At 37.0% G+C, this 14,841-nt stretch overlaps 4 protein-coding genes and 2 long non-coding RNA genes across 12 annotated transcripts; 2 read left to right on the forward strand and 4 right to left on the reverse strand.

The window, feature by feature from the left end:
- Positions 1 to 524: 524 nt before the first annotated feature.
- On the reverse strand, positions 525 to 1,747 carry LOC135170868 (uncharacterized). 2 transcript variants are annotated; one of them, XM_064137012.1, is made up of 4 exons: positions 1,608 to 1,747; positions 1,529 to 1,548; positions 1,351 to 1,423; positions 525 to 1,041 (listed from the first exon to the last, which is right to left on the reverse strand). In XM_064137012.1, exons 3-4 carry the CDS (start codon positions 1,411 to 1,413, stop codon positions 598 to 600), a joined length of 507 nt encoding a protein of 168 aa, XP_063993082.1. In that variant the 5' UTR covers positions 1,414 to 1,423; positions 1,529 to 1,548; positions 1,608 to 1,747; the 3' UTR covers positions 525 to 597. The 2 variants fall into 2 exon arrangements, with proteins under 2 accessions (XP_063993082.1, XP_063993083.1); XM_064137013.1 differs by having other exon boundaries at positions 1,529 to 1,681.
- A 361-nt stretch (positions 1,748 to 2,108) lies between these two features.
- On the reverse strand, positions 2,109 to 5,334 carry LOC135170859 (TWiK family of potassium channels protein 9-like). Of its 5 annotated transcripts, none has more exons than XM_064136991.1 (6): positions 4,914 to 5,333; positions 3,989 to 4,120; positions 3,533 to 3,731; positions 3,099 to 3,311; positions 2,884 to 3,033; positions 2,109 to 2,502 (listed from the first exon to the last, which is right to left on the reverse strand). In XM_064136991.1, the coding sequence occupies exons 1-6, from the start codon at positions 5,049 to 5,051 to the stop codon at positions 2,126 to 2,128; spliced, it is 1,209 nt and encodes a 402-aa protein (XP_063993061.1). In that variant the 5' UTR covers positions 5,052 to 5,333; the 3' UTR covers positions 2,109 to 2,125. The 5 variants fall into 5 exon arrangements, with proteins under 5 accessions (XP_063993061.1, XP_063993060.1, XP_063993063.1 ...); XM_064136990.1 differs by having other exon boundaries at positions 4,890 to 5,333; XM_064136993.1 differs by having other exon boundaries at positions 5,161 to 5,332.
- LOC135170873 (uncharacterized) lies at positions 2,594 to 5,578 on the forward strand. The gene is made up of 5 exons (XR_010300448.1): positions 2,594 to 2,826; positions 2,894 to 3,342; positions 3,523 to 3,707; positions 5,113 to 5,190; positions 5,480 to 5,578. It is a non-coding gene; the product is annotated as an uncharacterized LOC135170873 (long non-coding RNA).
- LOC135170856 (uncharacterized) lies at positions 5,446 to 8,049 on the reverse strand. 2 transcript variants are annotated; one of them, XM_064136955.1, is made up of 8 exons: positions 7,844 to 8,049; positions 7,394 to 7,593; positions 6,969 to 7,160; positions 6,657 to 6,884; positions 6,362 to 6,537; positions 6,176 to 6,301; positions 5,836 to 5,947; positions 5,446 to 5,766 (listed from the first exon to the last, which is right to left on the reverse strand). In XM_064136955.1, exons 1-8 carry the CDS (start codon positions 8,047 to 8,049, stop codon positions 5,648 to 5,650), a joined length of 1,359 nt encoding a protein of 452 aa, XP_063993025.1. In that variant the 3' UTR covers positions 5,446 to 5,647. The 2 variants fall into 2 exon arrangements, with proteins under 2 accessions (XP_063993025.1, XP_063993023.1); XM_064136953.1 differs by having other exon boundaries at positions 6,176 to 6,313.
- Positions 8,050 to 8,124: 75 nt separating this feature from the next.
- LOC135170851 (cytochrome P450 4g15) lies at positions 8,125 to 13,161 on the reverse strand. The gene is made up of 6 exons (XM_064136943.1): positions 13,045 to 13,161; positions 12,489 to 12,742; positions 12,006 to 12,203; positions 9,991 to 10,640; positions 9,220 to 9,457; positions 8,125 to 8,802 (listed from the first exon to the last, which is right to left on the reverse strand). The coding sequence occupies exons 2-6, from the start codon at positions 12,715 to 12,717 to the stop codon at positions 8,441 to 8,443; spliced, it is 1,677 nt and encodes a 558-aa protein (XP_063993013.1). The 5' UTR covers positions 12,718 to 12,742; positions 13,045 to 13,161; the 3' UTR covers positions 8,125 to 8,440.
- LOC135170874 (uncharacterized) lies at positions 10,638 to 11,855 on the forward strand. The gene is made up of 2 exons (XR_010300449.1): positions 10,638 to 11,502; positions 11,588 to 11,855. It is a non-coding gene; the product is annotated as an uncharacterized LOC135170874 (long non-coding RNA).
- Positions 13,162 to 14,841: the final 1,680 nt, after the last annotated feature.

Below are 14,841 nucleotides of genomic sequence, written 5' to 3' on the forward strand. Positions count from 1 at the left end.
GCTTCCGATTACCTGCAACTTTGAATAGAAGATGTGTAACCGGTTTTTCGAGGTCATTCAATTGTTGGGATATGTCTAAGTGAATTATCACGTTCCCTGTCCTCATTAACGAAATCCTGGGAATTTCCCGATTACATAAATCTGCTGAATGTGCAACTCCAGTCCCCAGTCTAGCCAGATAACCATAAAATAATGAGGCGTCGAGGGTCATTAGTGGCCAGACGAACCCTAATATTGAGACCAGGTATTTAGCACTTCCTGAACTTTCCTCTGTATAATTTCCCTTTATCCTGCCATTTTTCTAATACTTTTTTGTCAAATGGCACAATTACCTGCTAGATAATCCCACCAGTAATCATTATCTCTCGGTAATAATTAAATCGCCCTTCCAGATGGATAATTATTGTTATACATTATTTGGTGATATTTAATGAGAGTTGGAGCAGAACAATCTATTTATTTAATGGAAAATGGTATTTATTTAATGGAAAATGCTATTTATTTAATTGAAAATATGCAGAAAGGAGTCAATCAGTTTCTAATTTATTAAAATCATGGCTTTACAATTTACAAAATTCTACAAAAATAATCCATCGATTATTCTTTTGGAGGTTCTCTCGATTCAGATGTTTCATCGGATTTAACAACATTTCCCAATTTTCCTCGTACAGTTTCCACGATTGAATTTGAGTACTGGACTGTTGAGTCCTTCAACTGCGGTACTTTTTCCTCCAGGTAATCAATACTATCACAGAGTGCGGAATCGATGGTTTTTAGGGGCTCTCCAAGAGCATTGCCGATGGTATTTGTTACTGGACTAATTATTTTCACCCCTTCCTGTAAATGCTCCTCCGTGAAGGTCAGGATGGACTCAACTCTGGCATTTGATTTCTTCAACGAGTCATAGGCCCCTGATACCTTCGACGTCAAACCGGAAACTATGGGATTATTTTTTAAACGTGTGGGAAATACAAAATTTGAGTCCTCGGTGGGTTTTTCCGTTGACGGTGGGTCATTACTGCCGGCTATCACCGTCGATTGCTGGAAAAATACAATTGCAGATCCTGTTATCAAGTTTATCCTGCGGGTCCTCCTAAATTAATTGACGAATCACTAAATGATCGTTTGCAAATCTGGGAAATAAATTTAAAGTCAAATTATTTTTAATTCTTGAGGATTGTGGAAATTAATTGATTTAATTAATTGTAGTTTTGCATTTTTGTTGATCCATTGTCATTAGAATGTACATTTTTGACCTTCAGACATTTTGAATTCAATCTGAGAGCCAGAGTCAGAGTACGACGAGGATAAATTTTAATTTATTCATAGTTTAAATAATAAAATACTAACGCGATAGGCGATGTCAACAAATTTCGAAGCTGGTTGTTCTCCATCACCACTTTTATCTTCCATTTACGTTTAGCTGTAATAAAAATTGCTGTAGAAATACCCGAGAAACGCAGAGTCCAAGATACTCTAAAGTTAGACTAATCTGGATGACGTCAAATGTGCAGAGTAATTTTTATACCTCGGTTCAGCCAACTGCATCTGTAAATATCACTTTTATTGTCATTGATAACTAGGTTGAGTCAACTAAAAAAACTCACGATGCTACTGTTTACATCGTCCAGGTTATATTTTTTGGAAAATCTCATCGCTCGGTTATCGAGCTATTTTCATGTTCAACTGGCATTTGTTACAGCGATTTTCAGGCACACGATAGTTGCAGTGAAATTGAATGACTCGAGGAAGAGAGTCGACTTCGTCCACGGTTTGAAAAACATTATTTGTATTGAATAAAATTAAAGTAATCTAGATGTGACGACTGAAATGGAAATAAAAGGAATTGATGTACGATAATTTAAAGACAGTGGAAAATTTATTCAGATGTTAATCTACAATTCATTGCGTACAATTCAGGTTCAGTTGAAGGGTTGAAAATCATGATTTCTCATCACATATTAATTTTTAATTAATTTTTACAAATTGTTGGAGTCAAATCTGAGATCAAATTGATATTAAAAAAATTCGTTTAATAGATGAAATTGCTACAGATAATTATTTTTTTTAATGAGTTATTAACTGGAAATTTTTGCTTTATGATTTCGGTCATTTTCACGTAATTTCATACACTGGATTCATAAATGATAATTCGCACGATTTTTTTATTTTCATTCTGAGAAGTCGATGCTTCAATTTCCTTGAGGACCGCCTGAACAGCTTCTTCCCACTCCGCATGTGCCCTTTCGCTGTCATTAGGTCTTCTGAATTTTGGCAGCGATGCAACAGCCAATATTTTTTTCAAATCCAGTTGTAATGCAGACACATCTCCACCAGCTTGTTCCCCCAATTTTTTCAGTGCCTCCACCAGGGGTCCTCGCAATGCTTGGAGACGCTGCCACGATTGGTTGTATTGCATTCTGACGAGTTCAATTATAGTTCCTGTGAGAGCTAAGCCCACGAGTATGTACAGAGAGCACAGGAGCATGTACTTGGGTTTTTCTAAAAAAAAAACAAATGGGAAAAGAAAAAATTTCACTCGAACGTTAATTGATATATTTAATTGATATACTGAATTAATATATTAAATTGATATATTTCATTGATATATTGAATTAATATATTAAATTGATATATTGAATTCATATAATGAATTGATATGTTCAATTAATATATTGAATTAATATATTTAATTGATATAATTAATTAAGATATTTAATTACTCGTTGACTTCCTTCAAATTCGATTTCAATCCGCGAAGATCTGAATCAAAATCCACTCGAAATCTCATCAAGGCAGTGACTAACTCGGTTCGATAATCACCAAGTAATTACTCGAGTAATTTTTACTAAATTTTCATCTGTTTATTTATAAATCATTTACTTGGTACCAGATCTCCGAAGCCGATTGTCGTCATTGTAACGAACCAGAAGTAGAAACCGTCGAAAAAATTCCAGTCGTCTTCCCATATCACGAACATCGCTGCCCCGCAGGATAAATAAACAAAGAGAAGAACGATCGCAGCGAGTGCCCCTGAAGATCAATAATCGTTCACCAGTGATTATCGTTCATTAATTAACGAGAGGTCATACGTTTACCTAAGGACCTGCGACCCGTGTTGTTACTGGGGATCAAACGGGTCAGGAAAGCCGGTAATTTCCTTCCCAATTTGTCAGCAATGTTGTTCACTGCTTCGGCGAAGAGTTTACCCCAGGCAGCAATGGCGGTCAAGGTCAATGGGATCCCGATAAAAGCGTAGAAGATGCAGAAGACTCGACCCCACTCGGTTGAAGGGACGACATTCCCATATCCTGAAATGACACGTTTGTACGAGGCCGAGAGGTGTGTGGTTTAATGTTGGCGGACTACTGGGGAGGGAAAGGGCTAATGCGGCCGCGACATGTGTTGGAGTTTTCGATTTTTTTCTGGGTCGAGATTTTTCTGGAAAAAATCGAAAATCGATTTTTTCGTTTTTCGCGTTTTTCTTGGTTTATGATTTTAAAAACATTTTTATAATTTTAGATAATCGTACCAATTGTTGTCAGCACAGTACTGGCGAAGAAAATCGCCTGAAGGATACTCCACCGTTCTGTTACCACAGACGACACCTCCCTGACGTCTTCATCCTGCAAATCTTCAGGGGATCCAATATCAGTGATGGAACTGATCAGAAAACCTTCCTGAGCTGCTCTTCGTATGGCGCCTTCGTAAGACCGTAATTCGGATTTAATCTGTAATTTAGATGAATTAATTGGACGACATTTGATCGGAAAAGATTCCGGGGAACTTCTTAAAGGGAATCGTCAGGCGACTGTGAAGTAAATTTCATCAGAAAATGTCGAAAATTTAACCCACACGACAGTAATTTTACAAAAACCAATGATGTTCTGACAGCCAAAGGAATTTTCGGTTTATTATGACAGCTGAACTGTTTCTAACGTCATCTAATTTATTAATTTTTTTATAATCGACTCCAGTCATCAATTACCAAATGCTCGAGATTAATCGAGTCCTTGTCACTTAAAATCTGTTCGACTAATCTAGTCCTCTTGATCGTAAGATCAACTTTCACTCTCGCTGAGTTGAAAATTTCCGAGGGTAGTTCCAACTGTTGGAAGATCTGAAAAAATTAATTTTCATCCCAAGGGCTTTGAGAAGGGCCCGGAAAAAAATTCGATAAAAATTGGGCTTCCAGAGGGCTAACCGTAGGACGAGGGGTAGTTTCACCCCAAAAATTAGACTTCCAAGTCCTATTTTCATTACAAAACTTGACCTAGAAACCACCTAAATGTCATATCGTCCCACCCTCCACCCTCTGGAGGTCTAATTCTCACAAAAAATTATTTCCGTTCAAATAGTCAATTGACGATTTGAAATATCTCGTCGTTTTTAAATTCTTCATTTCCCTCGTTTGATTCCTGACTCTCAACACTTGTTCGAACGATCCAACTGATAATTTTGGAACAAAGCCAGCTTTGAAAAGTAAATTCCGGTTGTCGATTCCAGCTGGAAACACTAATTCTCGCCCACGATTATTTAACTTTATAAACGCCCTCACATCGCATGTTTATCACACCCAAAATTTTATTCTCCGAAATGATCTTTATCTCCTTCTTAATTAAAAAAACATTCTACGAAACGTAAATAAATAAATGAAGCGTCTGGCAATGGTGATTATAATTATTAAAAATTATTATTAGCGATTATAGACATAATAATAATTATATTCATAATTATAATCGTCGAATAATTTAATTTTTTGCCAATCTTTGGTGTTATTCTCAATTATTCTCTCTATAATTAATAAGAATAATTATGTTCTGCTGTTTGTTCTCTTTATTTAGTTTTTAAAATTCTTTTGAATGGATTTTTTTGAGTTTTTATAATACCAGACCACCAAGAGCAGTATAGACCATTAAAGCTGTCAATAGACCCAGCGGTCCGGCAATTTTTTTTAATTCAACAAATGTTTTTTCACTAGTAACATAACGAACACCTCCCGCAGGTGTCTGTCCCTTATCACTAATTAATTCATTACTTTCACGAGTCATTTTTTATCAAATTTTTTTATTAGACAGAACGTTTCACTTTTATATTTTATATTTTTTTAAGGGTTTTGTGTGAGTTACGATTGGATATCTTGGAAGGACTGAGGATTACAGAGTGTTGGCGGTCCATTGGCCGAATGGGGTAAGAAAGGTTCTATTATTATTCAAAATCGAAATCTCATGCCGAAACGTACGCGAAAAGTGATCGATTGACTATTGAAATCGCTGCGATTCTCGATCCCGAGAGATTTTATTTACATTTGAATAATCGCCGGTAGGACAGAATCAACAAATAGTTTTCTTTTTTACCGACTACAGATCGATTTATGGGAAATGAACGATTTTTAAATTCCTCTGGAGACGGACTAGAGGTAAATAAATTTGATTTATTGATTGATTTATTTATTTATTTATTTATTCATATGTCACAGGATTTTCTAGCCCTTCGCCTTCACGTTTAATAATGATTCTAATTATCATTTGGTTTTAATTTAATACATCCACTTAAATTCTATCAGATTAAATGGGAATACATCGGCAAATCATTTTTTAAATTATTTATTTTGTCAGGAAGTTAAAGGTAAATGAAAAATAGGAAGTCAAGAGGTCCAGAAGGGTGTCCGCCTGAGCCTCCAGTCCAGGATTTTTCTCAGAGCTTCTGCATCATTTTCCTGGCATTTTTCCATCAGCTCCAGGTATGCTGCCTTCAGCTCTTCTCCTGGGGTCACCATCAAGTGTTATTAGATTGAGAAAAATAATTATTTTTTCCAAATAACGTCCTTTTTACCTTTCGATACTCCAGCCAGGAATCTTGCCCTGTCCATTTCATCCAGCATCTCCAGCTTTTTATACGATTCAAAAGCGATGATCAAATGCTGAGTCGCAGAGATTGGTCGACCCTTAAAAAATGTAACGTAAATTACTCTTTTGTCATTTGTTACTGTTATTTCCATCATACTAAAGGAGAAGATGCGGTATTTTCGAATTATCGAATTTCGATATTCGAGAATCGATTATTTTTTATCGATTATGTCTAATCGATTATTTTTTATCGATTATTTTTATTATCGATTCATGAAAATAATCGATATAATTGTCGGGATTCCCCCCAAAGGCACATAACGCACCTCTTCGAGATCGAATTCTCCGATATGATAATGAGCTTCTGCAAGTCTCTCAGCCAATCCTCCCACATCCGCGTGTTCTTTGAACAAATCCAAATTTCGTTTCACTTGGTCTGCGTCCTTCAGGACCTGAAAAAATCCCTAAATCGTTAAGAAGAAAAATCTATCAACAATTCCGCGCCAATTTACTTTATAAACAGACGCGAGTCCTTTGTAAGCATTGCAGATCCCATTAGCGTCTGCGAGTCTCTCAACTATTTCTAAATAGTTTAAAAAGCTCTGATGAGCTTCGGGGGTGAACTTCGCAGACAACTGCATCTTTCCCGCTTCATAGAAAGCCCTTGAAAGGTGCTCCTCGTCTCCAGCTGTTAATGAATTAATTAATTAATAATGGATATTCGACAAAAAAAAATTTTAAATTAACAACAAAACGGTGGTCGGTACAATCGAAGTGAAGAGCAAAAATATAATTTAATTAACTAACAATCACGGGCCCTTTCAATCGCATCCGTCAGAATCTTCACCGCTAAGTCCGGATCTTCCTCTTTTGACTCTTCAGCCAGAGCTGTCAACACTTCATTCAAAATGAGATTCGTCTCCTGAAAGAGATTTCGTTGTTGAATTTTTAATATTTTGGAGGCAGTCCAGGGTTTTCCTGCAGATGCTACTCGAGCTTCGTCCAACAGCGTGAAAGCCCTTTTTCCATCTTTCACTGGTCATAAACAACACTTTTAATCCCTCACCTCATCCACGAAATCCAATAAACGACAATTAAACTCGAAAATTGATAACTCACTTTTTTGGAAGAGAAAACTTCCACTGATGTACTTCACAATGTTCAGCGTTTCTCCATCGTCTTCCACGATGTCGTCTGCTATCTCCAAAGATGTTTGGAATAATTTATCGGCGATCCAAAACCACTCGGGCATCAGCGATTGGTAGAACAACGCAGTTTCCAAAATTTCGAGTGTCTGTTTCACTTTGTCATCTGGAAAGTGTTAATAAATTCAGAAGGACACGAAAATAGTTCTTTACGGCATTAGTGTGGGAAAGGGAGAACGTTAAGACGAGTGGGGTAATATAATAATTTTAGGTGTTTGAAAAAATCAGGAAAATTTTTTTATAATTAAAAATTTTGGAAAAAGTCCACTGTATTGTATATTGATTTATATACACCATATCCAATAGGAATAGATTACGACAATATTGTTCATCGTTTACCTGTTCTCTTGGCTAATTCTGCATTAATTAGCCCATATTTTAATCGCTCGACGAGGTGACGTTGGTCTTTCAATCTTTTTCCTCCAAAATTAATTGATTTATCTTCGTATTCGTAGAGTCCTTTGAAATAAGCCTCGGCTTCGAGGAACCCGGCTTCCTTCAGCTCCAGCAAAACCGATTCATGATGCGGCACTCGATACCTTCAAAAATACATCAAAAATTCTCAAATGGGTCTCAAATAGATCTGGAGCAATAAAAACTCCATAAAACAGAATCGAAAAATTTCTGAATTTCGTTGATTTTTGTCCAGAAATTTTAAATAATTTATATCTGGGACAAAAGCAGATCCAAAATTGTCTGGCCGCCGAGAAAGCCCTTGCCTTTATCGTCAAATTAACAGACTTAATTAATTAGTCGTCAATTTATTTATCAAGTTTATGTTAAATAAACCTTCGAACCCCAGTAGATGTGAGGGCCGGTAGTTGTGCCTTTAATTTTGCTTTCACCTCTTCAATTTCCTCCTTCTTTGCACGTGTCAGTGGTTTTATTCTCGATGAATAAATAATATTCGGTTTGACGATTAATCGTTTATTGTCATCACACGGGTTCCGAATATTATTAATCCTCTTTGACATTTTCCGATGATCACATTTCATCCAACGAATAAAAATAATTGTAATTCAACTGTTTAAACAAAGAAATCACTAAATAAAAATCTTGGAATATCTCGATAACTTTCAAAAGCAAACTCAAACTTTATTCCATACGATACATAAATTATTCAAATTTAACAATAAAATAAATTCTAAATATACGATCGCCAGAGGGGAAATAACGAAATTAAAATTGGAAAGAAAAATTGAAAAATCTATACAAACATGTACAATGATTTATACTTATCTCCCAGGTCGCACAGAAACCAATGAAAATGAGTGAGTAAAGTAAACCCGGTCCATAAATTTCTGGGTGACGAATTTGAAATAATTAAAAGGACTTCCGAGGGCTAAAAATAATAACGAAACACCCGGACTATCGATATCGATTCCCTTAGGCTTTCACAGTTGGTTTTCTCGGCTGAAGATGTACTCGGAAGCCCTCGGCTCTCTTCAGGATGATGTCAGCCTGGAGCCTGAAGTCGGACTCTTTGATGTCGGATTTCACCCGGAAATTTCTCAAAATTGTTGACAGAAGAATCTTGAGCTTGAGCATTGCGTATTTACGTCCGACGCAGGAACGTGGACCAGCTGAGAATGGGACAAATGCGTAGTAGTGACGATTCGCTGTCTTCTCGGGGAGGAAATTGTCTGGATTGAAGACATCGGGGTTCGGGTAGATGTGGGGCTGGCGGTGCATCTTGAAGGTCCCCACGACTACGGTGCAACCAGCGGGAACGGTGTAATCACCAGAGGCTGTGATAACAAGAGATATTTTGTTAAATTCAAATGTGGAATAAATAATTAAGCACAACACAATTAATTACGTATTTACATGTTACGTAGTCCAAATTTAGTGCTCAGTGAACAAAAGATACTGAATAATAAATTATTTTGCATTCAGTTTTGCAAATAAATACCAACTATTTTTATCTGGAGATATCTAGAGATGTGTCAAATGTTAAATAACAATATTTTTAGAATTGATTGGTAGTAAATATAAAATATTTGAATAGTTAATGACTTTGCACGTTAAAATACAAAATACTCAGATAATTCTGTGCTCAGGATGTGGAAGATATGAAGCACCAAAGGATTTAAATCCTGTTCACTGAATATTCCTGAGGGAAATGACAAAATTAAAAATTAGAATCAATATTTTAATGAACTTACCGAGCTTAAGATCAGTCTGGATCTGGCGTGCAATGATTGGCACTGGTGGATACATGCGAAGAGTCTCCATCAGGCAGCGCTCAAGATACTTCATCTCCAGGGTATCCTGGAATGTCGCTGGCCTGTCACTGTCACCGAAGATCTCGTCCAACTCCTGGATCACCTTCTCCTGAATCTCCGGGTGGCACCCCATCATCGAGAGGAAGAAACTGGAACCAGCGGCTGTCGTATCGTGACCCTAACATCCACAATTAATAATCAGTATGCTATTTACGTAACCAATAATTACTCATTAATAAATAATAATAGACGAGAATGTTTAACAAGAGAATCGTCAAGGAAATTTTATCAAAATCTAGTGGATTTTACTGAACGTTTCACCAGTTCTTGTCAGATTCTATCGAAATTTTCAGTCTAAAATAAACAATGCAATTTTTAAATTAACAATTGATAAATTATGTTACATTTCCTGTCTTTTTATGATGAAAACGAGACCGAATGCACGTTCCACACATCCCATTTCCATTTATTACCTCGAACCCATTGACCAAAGAAGAAAAAGCCTTTTGCATGACCTGAGTCGATGGTTTGTGTTCCCAACTTAATTTATATGTTTGTGCTTTCATCAATAGACTAGGATGTATGTGCTTGTGCTTTCGTAAATAGAATAATAAAAAAAATTAAATATTCAAACGTAGGGACGAGGAACGTAGGTCATAGGAAGACAACATCCTCTCACATTCTCATGTCCAACAATTTTCCTGTCCTCACCTCAAACATGATCGTGTCGACCTGCTCCTTAACTTCCTGTTCATTGAGTACAACTCCATTCTGTCCAGCCTCGATCAGAAGATCCAAGAACGCCAACCTCTTCTTCTCGCCGACATCGTTATCGTCGACATCGAGATCGTCCTTGAGACCAGATGACTGTCCAAACGAAAGCCCCTCGACACTGGTAGCTTTGGCTTCTCTAGCTTCTTTGCTGTCGGTAATGAAGTTACGTTTTCCAGCTTTGTAGTCCTCCTTCTTGCGTTTTATGACCTTCTTCGTCAGTCCGTGGATGATCTCCAATAGTTGGATCTGATCCTTTCCGTACTTGGTGAGATTGAAGAGCCAATCTGGCCTCAGCCAGACCCTGGTGTGACGCAGATGAAGAATGTCACACATTTTCATCACAGCCATTGCGTATTCGAAGCCACTGCGGTCTTGGGTGGTCTTTGAGACGCCCATTGCTGTCTCCAGGAGAATTTCAACTGTTGTCTCTGACATGTAGTCGTGAATGTCGAACTCTTTGTCACCTTCTTTACGCATTTTCTCGACGACACAGCGGGAGTTGGCGTTGAAGAGGTCGATGAAACTCTTCAGAACGTTCAAGTGGAAGGTAGGAGCAATGAGCTTACGATGGGCCCGCCATTTTTGTCCTGAAACATATCGTTCATTTGTGACAGACAGTGTTGATCCTCCATCAGAGCTGATCGAAGGTTGTGAACACCATTTTCAGGACTACGAGGACATGGACATCGTTTATTGGGATTGATTGGGATTGTCATCGATTTTAATCAATTTGGACGTCAGGAAGTTTGTGAACCAGTGGAATCACATAAAGTGTCATCGACTAGAACTCCTGGGGACCTAAATTCCATGGAACAGTATCCTTTGAATAATTTCTCGTCAAAAAATTCCCAAAAGGAAATTTTTTATACAAAATTATTGTCGACAATCCCCAGGAGACATCGACACCATATCATTGATTATTGATGGACTCAAGTGTTTATATTTTGCTTCGAATGGTTTCCATGTTAATAATATTGAAAATGATAATAATAATATTGAATCGTTATCCTCGACGTCAAATTTACTGATAATTGTCGTCGATGTAATGAGTCATCCCGAGCAATAGCATAAAAAAATATTCATTCATCAGTTCTCTAAAAATATTTCAGTTATTTCATGCGTTAACTTCGTCACGACTCATAAGGAAGAAACAAGACGATTGAGATTGAAGATTGAGTAACTGATTGGCGTAAGTGAAAGTACCCAGATCCTTAGAGCAAGTGCATGAGACGTTAAAATTTACTTCCTGTTCAGCCTACATTTCACTTCCATGCAATAGACTGCTCGTGTGTTCTACGTACTCCTCGTGGACTTCAGCTCGGTGTAAATTTCTCTGGGAGTGTCAGTAATTGAAATTCACTGTCATTAAATTGTCATGTGAATTCGTCAGTAGAAAAAATTTTAAAAAAATGAAAACTGTATCTGGGGGAAAGTGACGGATATTCTGCGGTAACAATTTGTAATTTTACGTCAATTGTTGTCATTCGTGAGGAAAATTAATGCAATTATTGTTCTGCGTTTGGTAAATTTTCAGGTTGTTTTGCTGTGTCAAATGATCACATTTCCGGGAAGAAGTACAAGTCATCAGAAAGAAATTAAGGCAACAAACTGATTAAGTCGTCATCGTCGTTCAATTGTAAATGTCATTTGCATAACTTCGATTTTTTGCTGCTTCATTGCGTGATTTAATTACCTTTTAAGAGTGTATATTCAATTAGATCATTCTTTCGAGTAATTAGCGAAGAAATGAGACTGACTCCTGGGGGAATTTGAAGGAATTAAAGGAATTAAAAGGAATTAAAAGGAAATTAATATGGATGCGTTCCATAAATGATAAGGAAAACGTTATTTAGTGTTGCATCCAACGAGATATCTTAACTATTACCCAAATTCGTTAATTATTAGCGAATCGAGGAATAACTATTAGCGAAATTAGCAATTTAGTCACTCACCAGTGGAAATCAGGAGACCATTTCCAAGCCAGGGCTGGAAAAATCGGTACTCGGGGGACTTGTCGATGTAGACGTGACTGGAAAGAATTACCTCGACGTCTCGAGGGTCAACCAGGAAGACGAGGAGTTTGGGACCGATCCAGAGGCGGATCACCTGGTCGAACTCGAAGGATCGTTTGTAAATATTGCGGAAAATGGCTGAAAGGAAAGTGAAAATTAATCGACACAATTTTTCATTTCCCAGTGGAAGCTGCTCCAGTCGATCAGTCGACATGAGGGTCGAGGTCAGCTATTCGAGGGCTATTCGATGGTTCGATAATTCGATTGATTGATTATCAATAGGATAGCCGCAGACTAATGATCGACTAGTGATCGACACAACTGACCATCGACTGTTAATCGACTAATCGACATTCATCGACTAACGAGTGAAGAACGAGAAATATATTTTTGAATTTAAAGAAATATTTCCTGGTGACGTACTGTCGGAGCTCCCGATGAATTCTAGTGCATTTCCAACGAGGGGATAGCCAGTGGGTCCTGGAAGTTTCTCAGCAAGTTCGATCATATGACGTCTTGAAATTCTGAAGTAGATGAACCACAGTACAAGGGCTGGTACCAGTAACGCCAGGAATGTAGATGAGGCTGACATACCAGCCGCTGCAGATGCACCGACAGTACCAGCAATCACTTCCGGTCCGGCAGCCGACATTCTGGTAAATTTATATGAAAAATTTCTGAAACAGAATATTTTCAACCAATTAAAAAACCATGAAAACAAATTTTTAATCGTCAAAGATATCCTCCACCACCGACAAATAGTTAATAATATAAATCCATTATTTTATCCAATTGTACTCCAACGAGAGAATCAGTTCCACTTTTTTATTAAACATTTTCACATATTTCGTTCAACCGTTGCACAAAATTCATCAGACTTATTCAATTGGGAGAATTTAGAAATTATTAAATTGGCTAATTTATTTATTTATATTTGATTAATAAATTTAATGAATCAATTTTCGATTATTTCACCCACCTAAATTAATTAACGATTGAGCGGTCTAGTTTCACCCGATCAACTACCACCGAACTGCTAGTCCTCCTGATCATTTAAGCCTTTTATAAGCATTCAGTGTACCCCCTCCCCCTCCGCCACCTCCCACCCACCCACTTGTAGATCACAAACTGGCCCCAGAATTTCTTGCCTATCATTAATCGACTGGTGCATCGATGAAAAAATTAAAATAGTGGAAATTAATTCTCTATTCGTGTATTCAATCGTCATACAAAAAATGACAATTCATCATTGACTATTTCGTCAATAGTGTCAGCGATTTCCTGATAATCAGGAAACCTCATTCCCGTAAACTGTTGATTTTTACATTTATCGTGGAAATCTAATCCCATTTGAATTGAATTAGAATAGGAAAGCAGGAAAATGTTGTTGAGACTTTGGGTTAAAAATTCCAATCGGATTTTTGATGTTTTAAGTGGTGGCATTTAATTAAGATTAAAATTGTTGGGTAATTATTTAAAATTTTGAATTACTTAGAAAATTGGTCTGTGATAATTGAATAATTTTTTTTATTTGCTCGAATGTTTAGGAGCTTTTTTGATGGGATTAGAATGTTGTTTTTTATTTATTTTAATTTTTTGGTGTCAGGAGAAAATAATAACTTTTATAATAACTAATAATAACTGTTATAATAACTTCACTAAATCGAGTTTAGATGATTATTACGTTATATCTGTAAACATATTCTTATATTTTTTATAACGATTATTGTAAATTTTCAGGTCTTTCATAAATTTTCCACTCGAACAATTCGCGATGGGCGAAAAATCGGGGGGAACTCCGATAATAAATAAATACAAATGATAACGAGTCATCGACACGTAAATTCGTGCATGACCTGGTCGCTTCGTCGGGAAGACATGTAAGGAAATTAACAAACAATGGATTTGTGTGTTACGTCTGAGAGTTGTGTCGATAACAACGTTAAACTTTACAACAATATGAATTTGCTTTCAACAAAAATCTGTTTTACATGTTTTATATGATAACAATATGTTTCTGCGTTCAGCAAAAATATATTGTTATCAGTTTAAATATATTGTAATCATTATAAAAAGGATAAACCTCGATACTATCGATACCTCGAAAGTCAATCGGTTCACACCTGTCTGAGGCGCTAATTTGAATTCAGGACTCATTTAATTTTTAAATTATTTACTATTCCCGCGCGCGGTAACGCGGCTAATTTGAATTCAGAACTCCTTTAATTCTGAAATTAACTCATACAACTCATAATTTTCATAATTATGCCCCACCCTCGGTCTTCCCTCGTTGTCCCCCTCACCTTGATAACAATTTCAGATGCCTCTGATGGCATCCTCTCCACCTCTCTCCACTCCAATTCATCATATTCCATAAATCCCCTGATAAAATTGCTCAACGTCACCTCCGGTACCCCCTGAGTTCTTCCTCGATCAAATCCCTCGAGTACATTAACTTTTACTTGAAAAAATCGTTAGCGATATTTTTTTACAATTTTGTGACACCCAATATCGCATGAAATGGGCCTCACTATTAAAACCGCCCCATTAATTAATTTTTTTCTGTGTCAGGTCCACGAAGTAACCCATCGCCGACGTGTTCCAGGTTTTGTTACTCCAAGTGTTTGCGTTGCCTTGGAAACAAAGCTCGCCATTAGGCAACTTGGTGGACTAGGAAAGCATGTAACCCGATGCAAAAGCCCTTTTTGCCTCTACATATGAGTGAGAGCGCAGCAGCGCTGGACATTTGAGTGAGAGTGACTGATTCCGCGGGGTA

This window comes from Diachasmimorpha longicaudata, chromosome 18 (genome assembly GCF_034640455.1).
Source record: "Diachasmimorpha longicaudata isolate KC_UGA_2023 chromosome 18, iyDiaLong2, whole genome shotgun sequence".
In the NCBI taxonomy this organism is placed as follows: Eukaryota; Metazoa; Arthropoda; class Insecta; order Hymenoptera; family Braconidae; genus Diachasmimorpha; species Diachasmimorpha longicaudata.

Excerpts from the sequence above, each read along its gene's own strand:
- LOC135170868 (XM_064137012.1), bottom strand. The coding sequence starts at position 1,413 with ATGGAAGATAAAAGTGGTGATGGAGAACAACCAGCTTCGAAATTTGTT. Across the intron at positions 1,042-1,350 it reads TTGTTGACATCGCCTATCGC|CAATCGACGGTGATAGCCGG; the intron begins GTTAGTATTTTA and ends GTATTTTTCCAG.
- LOC135170859 (XM_064136990.1), bottom strand. The coding sequence starts at position 5,051 with ATGACTCGTGAAAGTAATGAATTAATTAGTGATAAGGGACAGACACCT. Across the intron at positions 3,312-3,532 it reads TACTGTGCTGACAACAATTG|GATATGGGAATGTCGTCCCT; the intron begins GTACGATTATCT and ends GTGTCATTTCAG. Across the intron at positions 2,503-2,883 it reads CTTCGGAGATCTGGTACCAA|AAAAACCCAAGTACATGCTC; the intron begins GTAAATGATTTA and ends TTTTTTTTTTAG.
- LOC135170856 (XM_064136953.1), bottom strand. The coding sequence starts at position 8,049 with ATGAAATGTGATCATCGGAAAATGTCAAAGAGGATTAATAATATTCGG. Across the intron at positions 7,594-7,843 it reads ACATCTACTGGGGTTCGAAG|GTATCGAGTGCCGCATCATG; the intron begins GTTTATTTAACA and ends GTATTTTTGAAG. Across the intron at positions 5,767-5,835 it reads CCTGGCTGGAGTATCGAAAG|GAGAAGAGCTGAAGGCAGCA; the intron begins GTAAAAAGGACG and ends TGGTGACCCCAG.
- LOC135170851 (XM_064136943.1), bottom strand. The coding sequence starts at position 12,717 with ATGTCGGCTGCCGGACCGGAAGTGATTGCTGGTACTGTCGGTGCATCT. Across the intron at positions 12,204-12,488 it reads ATTCATCGGGAGCTCCGACA|CCATTTTCCGCAATATTTAC; the intron begins GTACGTCACCAG and ends CTTTCCTTTCAG. Across the intron at positions 9,458-9,990 it reads TCGACACGATCATGTTTGAG|GGTCACGATACGACAGCCGC; the intron begins GTGAGGACAGGA and ends TGTGGATGTTAG.